The sequence below is a fragment of the Coloeus monedula genome, assembly GCF_965178545.1.
Source record: "Coloeus monedula genome assembly, chromosome: 2".
NCBI lineage: Eukaryota > Metazoa > Chordata > Aves > Passeriformes > Corvidae > Coloeus > Coloeus monedula.
Window position 1 is genome coordinate 93831249 of NC_138782.1, and position 19963 is coordinate 93851211.

At 39.5% G+C, this 19963-nt stretch overlaps 1 protein-coding gene across 1 annotated transcript in view; it reads left to right on the top strand.

The window, feature by feature from the left end:
- Positions 1–19963, top strand: part of KHDRBS2 (KH RNA binding domain containing, signal transduction associated 2) — a gene marked incomplete at its 3' end in the record, with an annotated part of 312078 nt that overhangs the window by 139268 nt on the left and 152847 nt on the right. The window contains exon 4 of the mRNA XM_082302847.1: positions 18396–18542. Coding sequence (XP_082158973.1) covers positions 18396–18542 — 147 coding nt within the window. The remainder of the gene's footprint in view (positions 1–18395; positions 18543–19963) is intronic.

Consider the following 19963-nt stretch of genomic DNA (forward strand, 5'->3'; position numbering starts at 1 on the left):
CAACCTTCTGGCCGTGCCTGATCAATGTCTCATGGTTTTCGATTTGTCAGAAACCAGAGCTTATCAGGCAACAGAGAAGTAGCTGCAGCTATCTCCTCAAAAGCCAAAAAATATGTGAGAAAATCTGGTGCTGTGCTCTAAAACCACCATTATCCATTATACAGAGCCCAGTCACATCCCTTTCCTAATCCACTAGAAGCAGAAAATCAGCAGTTAAGATCTTAAAGGCCTTCAGTTTGCCTATACAAACCTAAGTAAACAAGGTACCAAAAAAGAGAAACTTACTGTTTTCTACCTTTGTTACTGCATTTTATGTACTCTTTCTTTCTAGACCTCTAACTTTTTTTCCTCTGAAAATGAAAGCTGAAATTCTGTGAGCAGGGAACAGAAGAATTCTGTTTCCAAGTCACCTGTTTCTTTATGAACACACTTGGGAAACACATAAAAAGATTCCCCCAAGATTATGTTTGCAGATATGTTCTACCCATCAGGGTAGAAGAAAATGAATGGAAATAAGAGAAATAAAATACAAAACAGTCTACTGAAAACGAGCAAGAAAATAATCCCCTCTATTTAGATGAGCACTGTAATGAGCTATACTGGAGATGCTAAAAGAGACTGGTATGCTTAAACCATTTGTCAGTCATGTTGACCAAAAGTGTTGCAAACTTAGAGGATGCAGATTTTCGAATGTGAAACCAGAATGGTTTGATTTTTCAGTGCAGACCAAGTCTGAATTAAAACACCTGCATGCTGTGCATTCAAAAAGTGAGAGAAACAGTGGGTGGCTCAGAAGGTACAGCATGGGTTGATTACAAAACTAGTCAGGATTCACAGGCCTCATGTGCTGGCAAATGTGATGATTTATTTCATCTTGGGCTTTGTTTATGCACTGATCCTTTGTCCTCTGGCCAGAAAGTAGAAAGTTCAAGGCACTTGAGTCAGGCTTGCAGTACAGAAGTGTGCTGGGTAGGACAGGGGCTGGTGGCTGGGAGGGATCCCAAACACAGCAGCCAGTGTACTGAGAAAGGATACTGAACAGGAAACTGAGACCAAGGGTGTGAGAGTTGCCCTTGGGGCTTTTATGGTGGAGTCAGCAAGGTGGGATTTAGGTAACTTTGAATGGCAAATGCAATTTTGTACTAGTAGTACTAGATTTTCTTCTTCTGTTGTTTTGGGGTTTTTTTTCTGTTTCTAACACAGCCCCAGCATGCAAAATATTGTATAATGATAGCAATAATATTTGCTGGCTTTACATTAATTTCAGAAAATAGATATAATCACAGCTTCTTCTTAAATATTTCCTTACTGTTATTATCAATACAGCTTCAATAAGATAAGCAAGAAGAAAGCACAGTGGACCTCCTTAAAGTTACAAATATTTCAGTCACATGTTCTGATCTAGGGAAAAGTACTCTGAACTTCACAGGTAAAGCCACTGTATTTCTGCATTCCTATCAATACTTGCATAATCTGAAAACACAGCTTTTTCTGCTTTCTGTGCAAAGGAAATTTGGCGGACCTCAGGTTGTTAACCTCTCCTTTCTACTCATTGTCCAGAGACTGTACCATTCTGCGTGATAGAAGATGCTAGCAATACTTGATCAAATATATTCTCAGTGTTGGAATGAAAGAAGAGCACATAATTAAGCACAAAACCAACAGGTTCTGGACTTCAATCCTGCCAGCAGTCTGAAGTTGGTTTTAGATAGTCCAGGATCGTTGCTACATTATATGCAGATTACATTCATTTTCCATAATATTCTCCTGAAAGGGGCATTTAATTTCTCTTCCTGCACAGCAGGATGCTACAGTTGCTGACCTGCATTTCCACAGACCCAGAAGAATCAGATCTCCTGTCTCTATGGTAAACATAGTGAGTGGTTCGTCTCATTTGTCACCCTCCCTTTGTGTCTGAGGAGACAGTGGCAGAAAGACTGAAAACCCACATGTGAGTGGATTAGAGGGTTTGTGGGCAGGGGACTCTTGGGGACCCTGTGCCCCAGGGACAGATGCTCAGTTGCCTTCATGCCTCTCTCACTGGGTGCTGGTAGCAGGGCCAGGTGACCCCAGCAGAGGCAGGCACTGGTGAATGCAGTCTGCCAAAACAGCATCAGCAAGGAATGGCTGACAAGAGGATTTCTTTGCCACTGAACATTTCTAGCATAGTAAAACCTCTGACAGAATGGGATTCAGAGAGATACTAGGGAGAGGGGGGAAAAAAAAAAGGCAGGCAAGCATCTTTTCTTCCTTGTTAGCCATTTTATGGATAAGTCCATGGCAGGTGGAGGTCTCTCTGTGACTGAAGGAGTGATGTGCCAAGGAAACACATGTGCAGTCTGGTGCAGGAGGAGGCATTGCAGTTCCTGGGACAGGGCGCAAGGAGCAAAAGAGGGACAGTGGAAGACTGGAGGCAAGTGAGCCAAGGGGTAATATCCCCATCACGGCCAGGGGTCAGGGAGCACAGTTAATGGAAATTTGTCATGCTCTGCTTACCAGAGAGGCATCTCAAGTGCTTTTTCTAGACTCCTCCATGCTTCTTAGGGGAGCGCAGTAGTATAACATGATGGCCACAGTGCCATTGTTCAGACTGCAGAGGAGCAGAACCTGTCCTTTCATGACAGATTTACTGATTGTGAAAGGATATAATTGGTAAATGACAGCTGAGAAAGGGTTAATTAATCAGCTGCTATGGTGCAGCAGCATTCCCACAAGTCCCTGGAGCCTGAGCACCATGTGGCTTTTCTGCTGGGGAACTCCATCACTGTCAAACCCCTCAGTAACTTACATAAAATGAAAACAGGACAAATGGAGTTTCTCATAATTAGATATATCATCTCTCTTAAATCATACCAGAATCTGTTGGCCAGTGTTGCTTTTGCAATCACTTTTTCTGATTGAAATAAGAATTACACTGTGCTTCAGAAAAAATAGGTATGAAGCTGGTAATAGTAACATGTCACCCAGCATTTGCCTGATTGCTTAGGTTTCCACCCCTTTCTTTGCTCTCCATGTCACCAGCAGTGCAACATCTAGGTCAGTTGTAAAATACTGAAATTTTCACTCAGCATGCCCAGTGAAAATGAGTAATGCTTAAATATGTATTTGGAAGAGAAAATTGGTATATACAATGTTTCAGATTCATTCTGGATATATTATCTTTTCCTGAGCAGTTAAAATGATGTCTGTAATCCGTCAGTCAGTTTCCAAAGCACTGCCAGCAGTCTTTAAACTTGTCTAACATGGCTCTAGTACTTTCCATTTTTTTTCCTTCATCCTAATAACTTTTATAAAAGAATCCAACTGATGCTACATGGGTTTTTTTTCACATTTTCATAGTTACCAATTGTATTTTGATTTCTTCTTTATTAATATGATTTGGACAGATCCAGAAAGATACTTAGATCCATAGACTGCTTTATTCAACTAAACTCCCATCTTGAACACCAGCCTCAGCTGCAGATGAGTCACCCTGTTTGTTTCCACTGAGAGCTCCATGTGATTTGTTTAGGCTTAAATATCTAACTTCTGGATGCCTAAGTCAAGGTAAATGAATCCCACTCAAGGGACACAAATAACTGTTTATCTGTCCTGTAACTCTCTTTTCAAACTGGGACCTTTGTCTCAGATCCAGCACATCGGCAAAGACCTGGGGTTGATCACAGGCTGGGGAGGGAGATCATGACATCTTTAAAGAACTTGAGTAATCTGGTCTTTGCACACTTTGACTCAAAACCCTTAACATTTAGATAGAAAACGTAGCAGAATGAGCTAAGTCTGCTAGGAGCTGAAGCTTTGCTGAGTTTCTGTAGTGCATGTATTCCTTATTTAGGAAATACTTCTTATTTTTCCAATTTAGGAGGGAAGAAAAAACAAATGTATTTTTTTCAGCATTTAATATCAGTCATAGCATTTGAGGATGCTCATACAATGATAAAAATATCCTCTTTTGTCTCAAATCTATGGAGAAAGTCTGCAATAAACAGGGTTACTCTTCAGTTTTATTTTACGTTCATTTGTACTGGTATTGAAAATGAGCAACAAGGGAGACCACAGGTGCTAAAGCAGTAAAAAACTGGAAAATAAATAAAATGCTTCATTTTCAGCCAGAGGCAGGTTACAGTGTTTCCTGGGAAAAAGCTTTTAATAGAAGGAAATTTTTGTGGTAAGCTGATGGTGACACTAGGCAAAATTTTTTATAATAGATTAATTTTATCTGCATATTTTGTGATTATATGAGATCTGGCTACTATGTAATGAAAATTTTGCAACACTCAAAGCCTGTGCACAAGGTTATTTCTTCTTGCATAAATCTGAGCGCATAAAGGGGGTTGGAGGAGTGCTTTAAATTGCCAAGGATGATCTGGATGATAAAACTGAAGTGCAAAATGAATATTAATTTTTAGTGCAGTAAAATTAGCTGACTCTGAAGACTGCAGGTACTTAACCTTTTCTGGAGTACAATTATCTGTTTTAAAACGAGTTTCAAAATTATTTTACTCTTTCAATTGTATGTATGTTTGGGGTTTTGGTGCTAGTCCATTCTCGTTTGGATGCTGTGCAAGTGCTCATGGGAGATGGGGAGTTCTGGGTAGAGGACCCGGAGCAGTGTGCTGTGAACTTTTAGAGGGAATGCCCTGGCTGCACTTAGTCACTGACATCTTGGCATGGCCAGTTTAGTACCAATGACATCTTCAGCCCAGGGTGAGCTCCTCTGAAGTGAGTGCATACCTGGTGTTTTCTTTGGGGTACTAGAAAGAGCAGTGTGAAATTCCGAACGTTGGACTTCCAAGAAGAAAGCCCGTGCCATCCTTCAGGGTACTTTCTTTGTGATTCTGGGATTTGTGTGTACTTTGCAAAGGAGTCAGTCTGCCTTCCAGTGAGGATGTGTCTGTGTTCTTAGGTAAACAAGGTATTCTGAAAATTTGCAGTGAGGAACACTGAAGTTTCCATTGGGTCACAATGGTTACCCCAGCCAAATGCTACCATCATCACTTCAGCCAAGTTATCTCAAAATAAACAAACTTGACAGAAGTCATTTTGACTTCCTTTTTCTCTACAAGTGATAGCTTCTTAAAGTACTCTCTCATGATACAAAGTTCAGGTCAGGTCCAGACTGCACTGCCAAGGAGCTGCTGTTACCTGAATTGTACATGGTCTGAGTACTCTGAACATTCCATGAAAATGAGCCTTTAGTAAATTTCAGTTAGAATAGCTATAATCACTAGTCATTAAAAAATCATGTCTTTTACTCAGATTCATTTACGGCTTATAATGGACTAATATCCTTACAGATTTCCCTTATGAGAAGATTAGAAAATGTGTTCTTCATCTTTGCAGAGCAAATCCCCATCATAGCTGAGATGACCGAGAATCTATTTGCAAACTATTTTATTTGCAGTTAGTAAATCGGTCAGACATAAAATCATGGTAGTTCCCCAGCACAGGAAGGCCAAGTCCAGAGGAAGGCGACTGAGTTGTTTGGAGGGATGAAGCGCCTCTCCTGTGAAGAAGAGCTGAGAGAATTGGGATTGTTCAGCCTGGAAAAGAAGCTTAGGGTTGATGTAATTGTGGCCTTACAGTACCTGAAGGGAGCCTGCAAGAAAGATGGAGAGGGTCTTTTTACAAGAGCATGTAGTGACAGGGTAAGGGAGAATGGATTCAAACTGGTAGTAGGTTTAGATTAAATATTAGGAAAAAATTCCTTACTGCAAGGGTTGTGTGGCACTGGAACAGGTTGCCCCAAGAAACTGTGGACGCCCCATCCCTGAAAGTGTTCAAAGCCAGTTTGGATGGAGCTCTGAGCAACCTGGTCTAATGGAAGGTATCCTTACCCATGGCAGGGTTGTTGGAATGAGATGATCTTTAAGGTCTCTTCCAACCCAAACCATTCTATGATTCATTCTATGATTTTATGATATACGTAATATTGTTATAACATATTCATCATCTGTCAACTATTTCTGGCATTTTTGTGAGAAATCATCCAAGAACTTGCAATCTCATTAATATTTATTTGTCTAAATGAATATAATGTGAATAATTAGATCTTCTAGATGGTAGAGGAACAAGTAATTCTGCCATTGAAAAGTGTGTTTGTATTTTTTATCATTTTTGCAAAACCTAACTCTACAAGAAAAGAAAAAGTGAAACCTGCAAATCATGTGTGACTCACATGGGAGAGGGAGTGCATCATTTGCAAGACATTAAAATTCTGCCTCAGGAAAAGGATATGTTTGTGAAGAAGAGTGGCACATTGGTTGACTTTGCAGTTATTTAATTTATCTTATTTGAAGTACTTTTTTAGAAGATAATGTGTTTTTAAAGTCAGTTCAGTCAGCTCATACTGAAACATTTTCATCTGTGCAAATGCCATTAGAGTACAGTGTTTTCCAATTATTTATGAACTTCCTTTCCCTCTTCCACTCCCCAGAGTTCAGTTTGTCTCTGCCATTGTGGCTTCCCTCCACTGATGTGGTTTCCACATCACTGCATGAGAATCAAGGGGATGCAAGAAAATAGTGGTCTCTTCTAAATTTGTGGTAGGATACTCAAATACATTTACTGCTTTTGTTTGCAATGTTGTGGTTAATCAAGGGACAACCTTAAGGAAATAATTATTGACAATCAGCCAGAAAAATGAACTTTATAATACAGTTTATCAGACAGGTCTTTAAACTGCTGGAATCCAAACCATTTCCATTACCCTGCCTGGGCCAATATGGCAGTCAGGGAGAAGTCACTTCCCTTGTATCCGCTGTTAAGGAAGTACATTTCCTGTATCACAGGTTCCCTTGTGTTTCAAGGTGCAAAAACATGGATTCCTGCACAATGGTGGAGACTTGCTAGAAAAAGCAGTGAGGAGTTAAATGGGATCATCAGTTTGAGCTTTTAAACCTTCCACTTGCAGGGGCTTCCCAGTTGGATTTGAAAGGGTTTGTTAGAGGCATAACAACATTATTCTTCAGAAAGTCCCGGTGTGTGGAAGGAGCGGAGGAGGTAGCCGCCGCAGGAGGTGAGGAGGTGAAGGCAGCCGACAGTTCTCCACACACCTTGCAGCAGGCAGGATTCCTGAATTTGCAGCTGAAAGTGGCTGTAAATTGCTCTCCTCTGCACTCTCTCAGCTCTGATTATAATGGGCAATCAGAGTGGCTGAAGTGTTGCCTTGCTATCTAGATGAAGCACCTGTAATATTACTTGCAGCTCATTTGAATGCTAATTAGTAATAGGATCTTTAACATCAGAAGTGGGTTCCGTATTTGTCACATAACCACCTTAAGCATACATATCTATGTGATAGGTGATAAAAGATACATCAGCAAGCAATTGCAATTGTCACAGAACAAAAACATAATGGATCCACATTGGGGGTTTTTCTCTATGTATGCAACACATCGTGCCCCACATTCATGAGTTCACAGTTCCAAATGAGACAGGAAAACATAAGAATACACTCAGTCTACAACTCCTGAAAGTTGCAGATTGAAAAGTTTGGGTAAGAACATAAAAACTAGTGAAAATTGAGGGGCTTTCCAAGAATTAATTGTTTAAGGACATCCTTAACTACAGGGACATCAAGGTTTCGAAGACCTTGGTATTTAGCATATCATATGAAAATATTTCCATATTCGTAATCATTCTTTTCATCTTGATCTGTTTTGTTTCTAAATTTTTTTAGATTGGGACACCAAAATGGTCTAGTAGAGGTTTTGCAGTTTCATTTATCTTCCTTTCTTAAAACTTGCCTAATAGAGAATACCCTATTAACTGATATTGAACAAATTCTTATTGACATTGATTGAACAATTGATATTGAACAAACACTGAGCAAATTCCTTCTGTAGATCTGAATGTAATGCCTTCAAGATCTTTCTCCTGAAATAACTTTATCTGGAGTCTGTGCACACAGAAAGAGGTGGTTTTTATCACTGGAGAATTTTTATTACTCTTCAACTCATTTTCTGGATCACTTATGAATAGTTTAACGGAACACGTTCCCAAATGGTTCTTGTGGGATTCATCTAGCAACTTCTCTAAAATGAACACCTATTTCCTGACTTCCATAATGTGTAACTTGATGAGCTCTCCAACTGCTACCTCATTAAGGAAAAGGGCAGCAGCGCCTCTTGTGTATTCAATAGGAGTGTATTGGGAACACCTGTCTTACTTAGTGAATCCCAGGGAAGCTTAAGCGTGAAAGAATTATCATATCTCCTTCCCCCTCATGTGGTGCTGCTGCCCAGACACTTCAGTCTGAGGAGTGTTACTGTGGACAATTCTGGCATCTGTAGATTTCAGGGATAGGAAGCAACTGAACAGGAAATTAGGTGGCCACAATTCGGTGTTTAGGATCCAAATCATGCCTAAATCCTGGGTGTTTGAGTTCTTTTGCAGCTATAAGCTAAGTGAGTAGGTTACACAGCTAGATTGGGAAAGGCTTGAAGGTCTCTTTATGTTGGCACCTACAGTAGCAATTAGGCTTTGAAGTAATACCTACATGCACCAGTGGATCTGTTCTCTAGGCCTGTATTGGGGAAGTATCCTTCATCTAGTGAGTGGTTAAGCAGGTGTTTACTTTCAAGTGTGTACTTGGAGCCTTCATCATGAAATTGGGTTTAAATATAAATAAATTAATTACTGAAGACAAGTTTCAGGCTTTTTTATAGTCAAAGCTAAGTGCACACATTAGACCTCTTCTGATGGATTGTTTCAAAATACAAGGTTTTGTTTTTGTTCTTCTTTTGCATAAAATAGCTTACACATGGATTTTTCCCTCCAGAATTTTCTCCATGGTAGAAATATTCTTTCTACTATTTCCTTCAAGTGACCAAAACCAAGGTCTTTTAAGTACTTGACTACTCTACAACTGGAATTTATTTATATTTCAGTTCAACAGTGTGTAGCAAAACAATTCATTCAGAGCCTGGAGAACTGCAAAACATTTCTTTTCATACAAGTCCCTATTCTTAAAAACAGAATATCCCTTGCAAAGCTTGTGATACAAGTGATATTTATTCTTTGGAGAAAAAAAAAAAATGTGTTCTTGTAGGACTAGTATAATCATAATGAAACTTAATGACAGAGAAGGAACAAAAAGGTGATACAGATACTTAATTTAAATTTTCCTGTTTGTACATTTTAAATAACCATTACTGGTTTTTATTAAACACAGTTTTTGAGAACACTATATACATAACAGATACAAAGATTAATATTTCCTGAATAATAAGAATTGTTGATAAATTATTGTCAGTTTACGGAATTCATAGCATAAATACAGTTAACCTTCTTTGCAAGATGACTGATAATTTGTCATCAGCTAGCTTGTTGAATTACCGAAAACATTAGTAGAGTTTTCTAGTGTCTATAACATTTGTATCACTTTAAGGTGACTGTTCATGTTCTCTCTCAAAAAAAAAAGGGATTAAAATTTATAAAACTGTTGGCTCCAAACATAATGAGATAGAGCTAGATTGCTGTAAGAGAACCAGTAAAATGATTTCCGGAAAGTAAAAAGGACAGCAGAGGAAAAGAAAGTACATTTTCCTCCAACCAGTGTAAATGAAGTCATATCTGCTTTCCTCAAATGATGTTTTTCTTCTGCCCAAGGCTTGTTGCTTATTTTTGACACAGTAAGCTCTTAAAGCTCTTAAAAAGTCATCAGCCTTTATTATATCTCTCTACTTTTCATTTTTTCAAATCACTAAATAACTGTGTTTATCTGTTTGAATGTGGTGATTTGGCATTGGCTGTCAGTAGCCTGGGTGTAGTTGAGCAAAGCCCTGTATCATAGTGAGGAGCCCTTCCTAAAGGGATTTTGAGGTTTGGGAATACAGTCTGTGCTCATTAGTTTTGATCCTTTTCTGCAGAGACTCATCTTCAGCTGTAGCTGTAGCCATCACAGTTTACACTGTGGCAGAACCCAAGCGATTGTTTATACCCTGCAATCGGCACGTGTATAATCTAGCATTGGTGGAACTAAGAAGTGCATTGAAAGCAGAAGGCCTCATCCAGCTATATATTTAGGTTTAAAATTAGACAGATGTAGCTGAAAAAAAAATCTCTGTATCCCAAGAGTGCTTTTCAGAACTGGTCATCAAAGGAATTTAGTTCCTCATGTTGTCTTTCCGCTGCCACTGGTAGCCCTGTGTTCCAGTAAATATGGTGTTGCCATCACCTGTTGCAGGTTGCAGGCTTTGTGCTAAAACTGTAGTACAGGGCTGGGACCTGCCAGCCATCCTCTGGACTGCTCAGGGTCTGCCCCCAGCTCCCTTTGAGCTTGCTGACTTCTAGGAGCCCTTGTCTAATGGCTGAGTAATTCTTGCCTATGCTGCTTTACCTTTTACCTAGGTTTGTACTATATCTGTAATTAATGGTAGCAATAATGAGTCATCATTCTGTGTGGAGTGTGCCGCTATGGCCCTAGAATAAAACTGCAGCACAGGGGAGTACAGGGTTGTGATGGAAGTGGAGGCATTGAAAACAAAGGCATGGGATGATAAGGAAGGCTCCAGGATTGTAAGTGGGGACTGGTCACCAAGGTCAGTTGCAAGTCATTAAAGGGACACAACATTGCAAAGGAAACATACGCAGCAGTTGTAAAACTTACCTTATTTAATGAATTTGGATGGGAAATTGAATTGGTAAATGATGGAGAAATAACAATGTATATAGCATGTTTACCATCCTAAAAATAACCCCTTGTGCTTCCTGGAGAGAGGAGGAAGAAATTATTGCCATCGGTATTATGTGTCTGTAGTGGGTTGACTTCGTCTGGATGCCAGGCACCAACCAAAGCCTCTCTATCACTCCCCTCCACAATTGCACAGGGGAGAGAAAATATAACAAAGGATTCATGGGTTGAGGTAAGGACAGAGAGAGATCTCATCAGATACTGTGAGGGCAAAACAGGCTAGAATTAGAGATATTAATTGTTACTAACAAAATCAGAGCAGGATAATGAGAAGCAAAGTAAGACCTTAAAACTACCTTTCTCCCCACTTCTCCCTCCTTCCCAGCTCTACCTCCTCTCCCACCGGGGCTCAGGGAGACAGGAAATGGGGGTTACAGTCCCCTCAGTTCACCACAGGTTGTTTCTGCCGCTGCTCAGGGAGAAGAGTCCTTCCCCTGATCCAGTGTGGGGTCCCTCCCACAGGAGACAGTCCTCCATTGATTTTTCCAACATTAATCAATCCCACAGGCAACTGCATAATGCTGCGATGTGGGTTACTGTTCTGGGGGATGCAGTCTTTCAAGGACAGGCTGCTCCACCATGGGTACCCCACAGAGAAACAAGTCCTGCCATGAAACCTGCTCCAGCATGGGCTCCTCTCTCCACAGGTCCCTGCCGGCAGCCTGCTCCAGCATGGGCCTCCCATTGAGTCACAGCCTTCTCTCAGGCATCCAGCTGCTCCAGCATGGGTCTCAGGTGGATCTCTGCATCCCCTGGTCCCCCATGGGCTGCAGGGGCACAGCTGCCTCACCATGGGCTGCACCATGGGCTGCAGGGGAATCTCAGCTCTGACACCTGGAGCACCTCCTGCCCCTCCTTCTGCACTGACCTTGGTGTCTGCAGAGCTGTTCCTCTCATATGTTCTCACTCTGCTCTTCTCTGGCTGCAATTAGATCTGAGCAATAACTTTTTCCTTCTTCTCCTTAAATATGTTACCACAGAGGTGTTAGCACCATTTCTGACTGACCCAACCTTGGCCAGCGGCACATCCGTCTTGGAGCCATCTGGGATTGGCTCTGCGAGACACTGAGGAACTTTCTGGCAGCTTCTCACAGAATCCAGCCCTGTACCCTCCCCACTACCAAAACCTGGCCATGCAAACCCAATGCAATGTCTTGCACCAAAGAACTCAGGGTACTGCAGCTCTCATCAGTGTTGTCCTCTCCCAACTGAAGCCATTAACCTTAGGATCCCCGGGGCAGTGGAAGGTGAGCATAACACAAGGCAGAGTCAGAAACTAGAAAGTTTATGTGTCATTTTTGTCTGCATGGAATTTGAGCTGCAATCATTAGTATGGAACTAGACTTCTAATAAATCTTTGATTAAGGGAAAAAAAAAGAAAAATACTTCTTTTATGTTTTTGCCCATAGTAAAAGTGTAACATCTTATTTGGAGCTCAGGCAACCTACACTGTAACTTGGTTGCAACAAATTGCTAATTAGCCCTCATAAATAAAAGCATGACATTTTTTACCCTCATTAATTAAGGCAAAGTCTTCTTCCTGAATCTGAAGGCATCTGAATTGAAGTGATCCCGAGTTGTGATCGTAAGTTTTAAGATGACCATAATCCTAGGAAGCATTTTTAGGTATGGTAATCATGCATTTCTTGAGGGTCTTTGATTTCCTACATAAGCTTTGCAAACTTGGAATTCATTGATTGTATTCAATGAACATCTTTGGCTTGGTTAATTCTAGGAGCAATTGTCTAATGCCCAGCTGCTTCTTATCTGTGCTGTTTTTAGCTTCTGGTTAGGTTTGTACAAGTGTAGAAACATTCATAGGTCTGTGAACTCCATTGCTGCTCTTAGTTTTCTGGCAGGGAATTTAAGCATAGATCACTAGTTGTTGGTCACAGTGGTCACCGTCTGTTTGCCTCAGTTTTGGCAAATAACACTTTAGTGTGTTGAGCTTTCCTAAACTTCCTCCCCCCACCCCCCCCCCCCAAAGAATTTCTATGTTTTTTTCATTTAACCTTTATGTCAGGTGTTAGTGGTCTTTCAATAGTGGTTGTCTCATCATCACATTCTTCTGCTGATTAGTCTTTTTTTTCCTTTTCACCGCTCTAAACAAAAAGATGATCTAGGTATGGTTTAGTACCTCTTAGCCATTAAGTTTTTATTGTATTTCATTATGAAAATCATCAGGAAATAAAGCACTGAAGGACCTGTTTGCCCAAGACAGTACTGAGTGTACACAATTCTCTGCTCCATTTTACCAAAGGAACAATGAAAATTTTAATAATGAATCAAGTATAGAAAAATAATTGTTTTCACCTGTATCTCCAGTAATTTCCTCTGATGTAGGCAGTGTTCTTTCTAATGCCTACGTTTCATAATGGGGTCTCTGTGGCTGACTGCAGATGTTGTACACCCACTCTCTTTGCAGTACTTTGTGAGCTCTCCTCACGCATTCACCACCTCCACCTTCTTTATTCTTCTTCCTGGAGTGAGAATAACTGGTTTAAAAACAAGAGTCAAGGAACAGCTAAGGTCTTTTAGCTTCATTCTGTACTCTTCTGAATCCCTTTCCAGTGCCTTATCCATTATCGAATTGTTACTCTTTTTTTTTTTGGTTGTTGTTTCTCCACTGATGGGACCTTGGACCTGAAAGTTTTTTAACTCCAAACCCAGTATCACCAAGAAATTAATTCACTGTTACTTTTACTACAGTCGGTGTGACAGACAACATTTTGATATTTTTCATTTATGTCCAGATTAAAAATTAATAGGTTTGCATTTGTCAAACTGCATGCTCATTATTTTTCTTCTGTAGCATTCCCCATTGATCTTATGAATAATGCCTGTGTAGCAGCAGCCCTGTTATTATCATCTTTGTCTAGTCTCTGCACTATGCTTTTCTTTGTAAATTCTTACAAGATATGAAATCCATTGCAATTCTCATATTGTTCCTCAAGCACCCATTGTTTCTTTTCGTAGCTGTGTTTGTTTCATTATGGGAAGTTCTTTGTATTGTATTGATGAAATTTATCTCTGAAATCTACACAGTTCCTACTGCAAGTTTATTTTCTATTATTCTTTGATACCCTGTTATTTCAGTGTTAGGAGGACACTTTTTATTCACCAATCTGGACTGATAACTTGGTTTTCTGTGCAAACTCCATTTCTTTCAACTTTATTCCGGTATTTTTATTCAAGCACTTTGGCCAGGCTTACAGACAGAAAGCAGTTCTCTGTTAACACACATCCTTTTAAAATGTTAAGACTCCTTTCACATCCAGAGATAATTAATCCTTTTTCTTGGCCTTTACGTTCCTATCACTCCCATGCTTCATTTTTACAGCGGTCAGTACTCCTAATATTTCTGCTGTAGAGTTTTTTAAGTCATTTTCCCTGCTTTGGTCAACTGGAATTTATAAAACACAGTAGGTGTTTCAAAACACCTGTTATCCTTATGAGGGAGTGGGTTATAGAGCCATGCATCACAATGAGGGTGGATGGACTTCAGCGCTGTGTAACAGACACTCTAAGGCAGCAAATGAAGGAATGAAGGAACCTGAAGCACATAGGATGAGGGGAACTGGCTTCTGTCCCTCTTGAGAGATGAAGGGAATTGACATGCAGAGCAGAGTGGAAGAGGATCAGGATGAGGGGCAGTTGCCTCTGGAGAGTGATGTGTGTTTCCTCTGCTGTGCTCAACCCACACTGAAGTAAAACATTGTCACCATGAACTAAATAAGAACCATACTATGAACCTCAGAGTCCATAATAAGAGATTGCCATCACTGACCCAGAAGCCCTGGGAATCTGTTCCGTTCCTTTTATAAAGCAGAACTGATCAGGTCCCAGGTTTGTTGTTTTTCTACCCTAGGATCCAGTGCCTGAGACTTAACTTCATTTTGATTCAGAGAATCCATCAGGCTTTCGATGCACATCACCTTCCACTGTGATTCATTTCATGTATACATGAGTAAGCTTAAGCAGTTATTTCTGTGCTTGGGTGTGAGAGAACAACTTGGCTGCTGGGTGGCCACTGGCCAAGGCTGTGCAAGCTCAACAGGGTCTTAAAAACTGCTGGACATGATGTAAGGAATCGTAGAACGTAAAAAGCCATGAGAATCTACCGAAAGTTACAGCCCGCGCCATGGGGAATAGCTGAACCTCAGAGGTGATTAAGGCAGAGTTATATGAGAAACAGCCAAAGTCCACGGGTGATTGCACCGGTGCATTAGAGGCCACTAGGGCCTTGCAAGGCCATTCACACCCAGATAGCCTTGTAAAAAACACCATACCAAACAGATTTATGATGATCTCACCTATTCTGCCTTAATGTACCAGGTGCTGGAAAGTCTCATAATCCATTTCAGTCCTTACCAGTGCTACATGAGGTGTTTATTCGTTAGTGTTTTCGTTTGACTCAGAAGCACAGTTAAGAAGAGAGCCTCCTGATCATTCCCAATTCCCATTATTTAAAGTGAGCAGAACTCACAGGGTTTTAACTGGACTCCTCCTAAAAAACTGTATCAAAGTTGTGCTCCAGAAAGGCTCTCTGGCTTCTAAAGGAAACTCAGTTATTGCAACCAGACTATGACTAGCAGGAGGCAAAACCCACTGCTGTGCTACACCAGGGGCAGTACTGTCATCCTAAATAGAAGTAGTATGGATATTGGGTCCACAGCACTGACCATTTTGCTGTGCAGTTGGGATGTGTTGCTTGCTAATGAAGATTTGCACAGGTGTTGTCCATCTTCATGTGCTCCTGGGAGAGTGTGTTCATCTGTACTGCCCTTGGGAAGCTGTATTAGCTGCCAGTAGTTATCACCTGCTGTACCAACGAGTGTCTCCCCAACAGTGTGAGTCACGTCTGTTGTTTGCTTGGTAGATGCCTGATACCTGACACACGATTAAATGAAAGGCTACATTCAGTCCCCAAATACTCACTCATATTCACTGGCTTTGGGAAGCAGAGCTTGGTACAGTGCTCACATGATCTGTGAGTTCTTACTCATCCATTGTTTTCCTTAAGTTTCTCTGTATCCACACACACATATGCAATAAAAGGAGCATTATTGTGACATTTTACCCTATTATGGGAAGAGATACTGTGTGAAAATTCAGTCTTTAACCCCATGTGTTCCACAAGAAGAAACCTCCTTATGTATTCTCAGAAAGAAATGTATAGGATCTCGCAGCCTCATCCTGCAGTTTCTAACAGCTGTAGAAATAAGTGCCAAGTAGTGACAGAGAGCATGTGCTGCATCAAAGAGGCAGGTTATAAAATGATGTGTTTTAAGAAATCCTGAGTTTGTTCAGGAAATAAAAGAGAAACATAATTACCATTGTTACCACCGAAGAAGCATATTCCTAACTTTCTGTATGACAGGTATGCATTATAAAATCATGTTACTGATGTCTTAGCTGTACAAAATCCTCCTCAAAATAATGAGCCAAATATTACTCTTTTGTATTTTTCTACATCTGAACACAAAGGTCCAATTTCTGAGTGTTTTGGTAGTCTTCTCCTGAGAGATAACTTTTGGGGCTTTCTGGCGTTTTTTTTTTTTCCCCTCCGAATCTTAAAAAAGCAACAGGAAAGAAACTTCCAGCAATCACTAGGATGTAACTTTATAGTTATTAAGACTTAATTCCACTGAAATACTCCATACCACATTTTTCCAGAAGCAGTAATCAAATGTGTGATTTTTTTTTTCCAGAAAACTGAAAGGTTCTGTAACATCTCACGATGGGCTTTTATATTATGCTATGGTTCTTATGATTTCAATGAGATTTCAGTGATAAGCTAAAATGCCAAAGAGAATTTAAAAATAAAAATCCTGTGACAATTATGTCTTCTGTTAATTTTTTAGTTTCGGTTGAAAACAAGTATGTCAATTTTCAAATTAAATAATAGTTCACATTTATTGAGTTATGATTTTATTATAATCTGTGAAATGTTGACTTAGCATGGAGCCAGATCTTGGGTTCTGGAGATAAAGGATGTAGCCTTTGTGTATTCTCTGGGGCTGGATCTTCTAACATAGATAAAAAGAACTGCATACTTACTGTTAGGAGCATAGCATTGTGCAAATGTTTTTGGTAGCAAACATTGGTGTAAATTGGTCAAGGCTAAAATAAGTGAAGTTAATGCAAAATTAAATAAGCTAAATCAGTAAGAATTGTAATCTGTTTTTACAATTTTTATATCTTAGCTAAATGTTCATAAACTGTTTAGTATATACTAAAAAGCTATAACCTCTTTACCATTTTCAAGTCAATTAGTTTGCTTCTTTTTCTGTGATAATGTTTTCTGTATATACATATATTCTTCTAAATTACATTTATCAGAATATTTTTGAAGACTGAGAGTTCAACTCATCATTTCTTTAGCATTACTTATGGCTATCTTGTGTAGTAATGGCATAGATTTTTCATTACATTGTCATAGCCAGTGCCATTAACATGATCACTATTTTATGCCTTTGATTTTTATGGGGCAGTAACTACTATGAATGTATTGTGCAATTTACATTTGTTATCTCAAAGCTTTGTGTAAGGAAGCAGATTGACATTTCAGAACATTACTCTAACGTGAAGTAGGATTATTAGGCTTACTGTATAGCTAGGAAATTTGGACCCAAAGGTGGTTGAGCTGTATCTCGGTGAGGTGATTCACCATCTGAGCTGGTGTACACTGCATTGCATAGGTACCCTGTATTGGGACTCGGACTGAAACTCAGACATCACTGAGTTTGGAGAGCAGCTCAGGGGCCCTCAGCATGACAAGTGCATGGGTCTGTCAGAGCAAGTCCAGAGGAGGGCCATGGAGATGATCAGTGCTGGAGCCCTTCTGCTATGAAGAGAATTTGGGTTGCTCAGCCTGGAAGAGAGAAGGCTCAGGGTAAATTTATGGCACCTTCCAAGTACAAAAAGAGGGCAAGAAAACCAAAGAGGGACTTTGTCAAAAGGCACATAGTGAGGGGACAAGGAGTAGTGGCTTTAAACTGAATGAGAGTAGGTTTTAGGTTAAACATTAGGAAAAGGTTCTTTGCTATGGATGTAGTGAGACACTGGAGCGGTTTTACCAGAGAAGTTGTGGATGCCCCATCCCTGGGACTGTTTAAGGCCAGGCTGGATGGGGCCCTGAGCAACCTGAGCTAGTGGAAGATGTCTCTGTTCATGACAGTGGCACTGGAGCTGGATAGTCTAGGTCCCTTCACACCCAAACCATCCTGTGATTCTGTGTCTCAGATAAAAGTCCTAGGGCATATTTTTCTTTGGTGACACTAAAATGTACAGGCTGCAGATACTCGTCGAAGAACCTAAAGACTTTACTAAACAATAGTGTTCCAAAATGCTTAAATGCATCTTTATTTTATGGGGTTTTTTTAAGAGCTAAGATTCAGACAGATGAATGCAGCTTTTCCATTATGGATTTATTATGTCAGTACTTCCTTCTGGAGCATTTAGCATTTTTTCACTGTGCTGATTAAAATCTGTTTTAGATGATAATTATGCTGGGTTTATTAATCAAACACTCAAAATTGATTTTTAAATCTTTAGGTGGCTTGAACCAGACTTTTATTTCTCAAAGGATTTAAAAGTCTGCTTATAGTTTGTCCTTCTGTCATGTTATCTGTGGGTGCTAAATCACTGCAAAATTAGTAGATTTTCAGTTCTAAAAAACAAATCCACCCTTTCTTCATAGGAGGAAGAACTAAGGAAAAGTGGAGAAGCCAAATACGCGCACTTGAGTGATGAGCTCCACGTATTAATTGAAGTGTTTGCTCCACCTGGGGAGGCGTATTCTCGTATGAGTCATGCCTTGGAAGAAATAAAAAAATTCCTGGTTCCTGTAAGTCACTTGTAACATTCTTCTGTGACAGATTATGGTTTTGTTGCATTGAGTTTGTTCCTTCTTTAGACTAATGAAAAACCCCTTCAACCCGTTCTGTTGAACTTTCATCTTTCATTCTTTTGTCTCAGGGAGATGCCAAACAGGCCATTAAGTGTCACAGGTGATACCCTGATGTATTTTCTAGGTATTATATTATTTCCATTTGTCAATGTTTTTTGCTTTCCTTTCTTGGTTTCTGGCAGAACTGGTAGATTACTTTTGTCTTTTGATTGCAGACATTAGTCGTTTATATGAGAGTACACTTTCAAGATTTTTGAATATTTAAATCTGTGAAGACATTTTAATACATATAACAATTTATCTAAATATCCTGCTAATGAAGTTAATGAATTTCTTGTGGAGGAAACAGCATGAGCAAAACATTCCTAAGAAATTTCTGTTCAGCTTATAACTCAGACCACAGTTTAGTAATCTTCCATCAGCTAGGAGAGTGCAGAAACATACTCTAAAGCTGTGAACTTTTTCAATTTGATTTTTACTAAATATATCACTTTCTGAAATACTTACTTTCATGTCTATTGATTTTCCTCAAATTCTCTGAAATTTGTTTTTTCCACATTTATACATTTATTCCATGCTATTTTCATACCTAAATTTGTCTTAGAATTGAAGCATATGCATACTAAATATTAAGTAAAGTAGTACTAGAATTACATGAGTTGTTTTCTGAGGTCTGTCCTGGGAGTTCTTAATGCTCTAAGAATGTTCAGAACTTATATCCCTTTAAAAGAATATGATGAGAGCTTGTTTCTATTTTTGATTTAAAAGATTAGTGTGGTAACTGTTCAGGTCTCTTGATAATAATGGAAGGATTCAACAAGTGCCTTTTTGTTATGAGTAATATGAAGCCAAGATAAGAGATACCCAGGTGAGGCATATGAATAATTTCAGGGCAGAATTTCAGTGCTTTTTTGGTGTGGGATTCTTGGTTGGGGGAAAAGGGGAATATGTTACAAGCAAAATAGTGAAGTAGACTATTTAAATGTTCAAATTTTTAAGAGCAAATAAACTTTTTTTTTTTAAGAACACAAACTAAGTAACTTAAGATTGTTAAAAATAAACATCTGGGTATTTCTTTTAAATAAAAAAGTTAATTGGCATCAAGTGAGTGCCCAGAAATGTGCCACATTTTAAACCAGTTAAATCTTAAATCTGTCGTTCTGATTCTTCCTTCTCATCTCCTTATGACATTTCCAGTTTAGGAACACTCGTGATAAAATATCATTTAAAATTCTTTGAAATAACTGTGAGACGAGAGCGCATTTTCTTTTTCATGATTTCTGACTTTATGATGAACATATAATAATTGGGAAAAATTAGGTCAATATTGTAATGCTGGCAGCATATCATGGAAAATG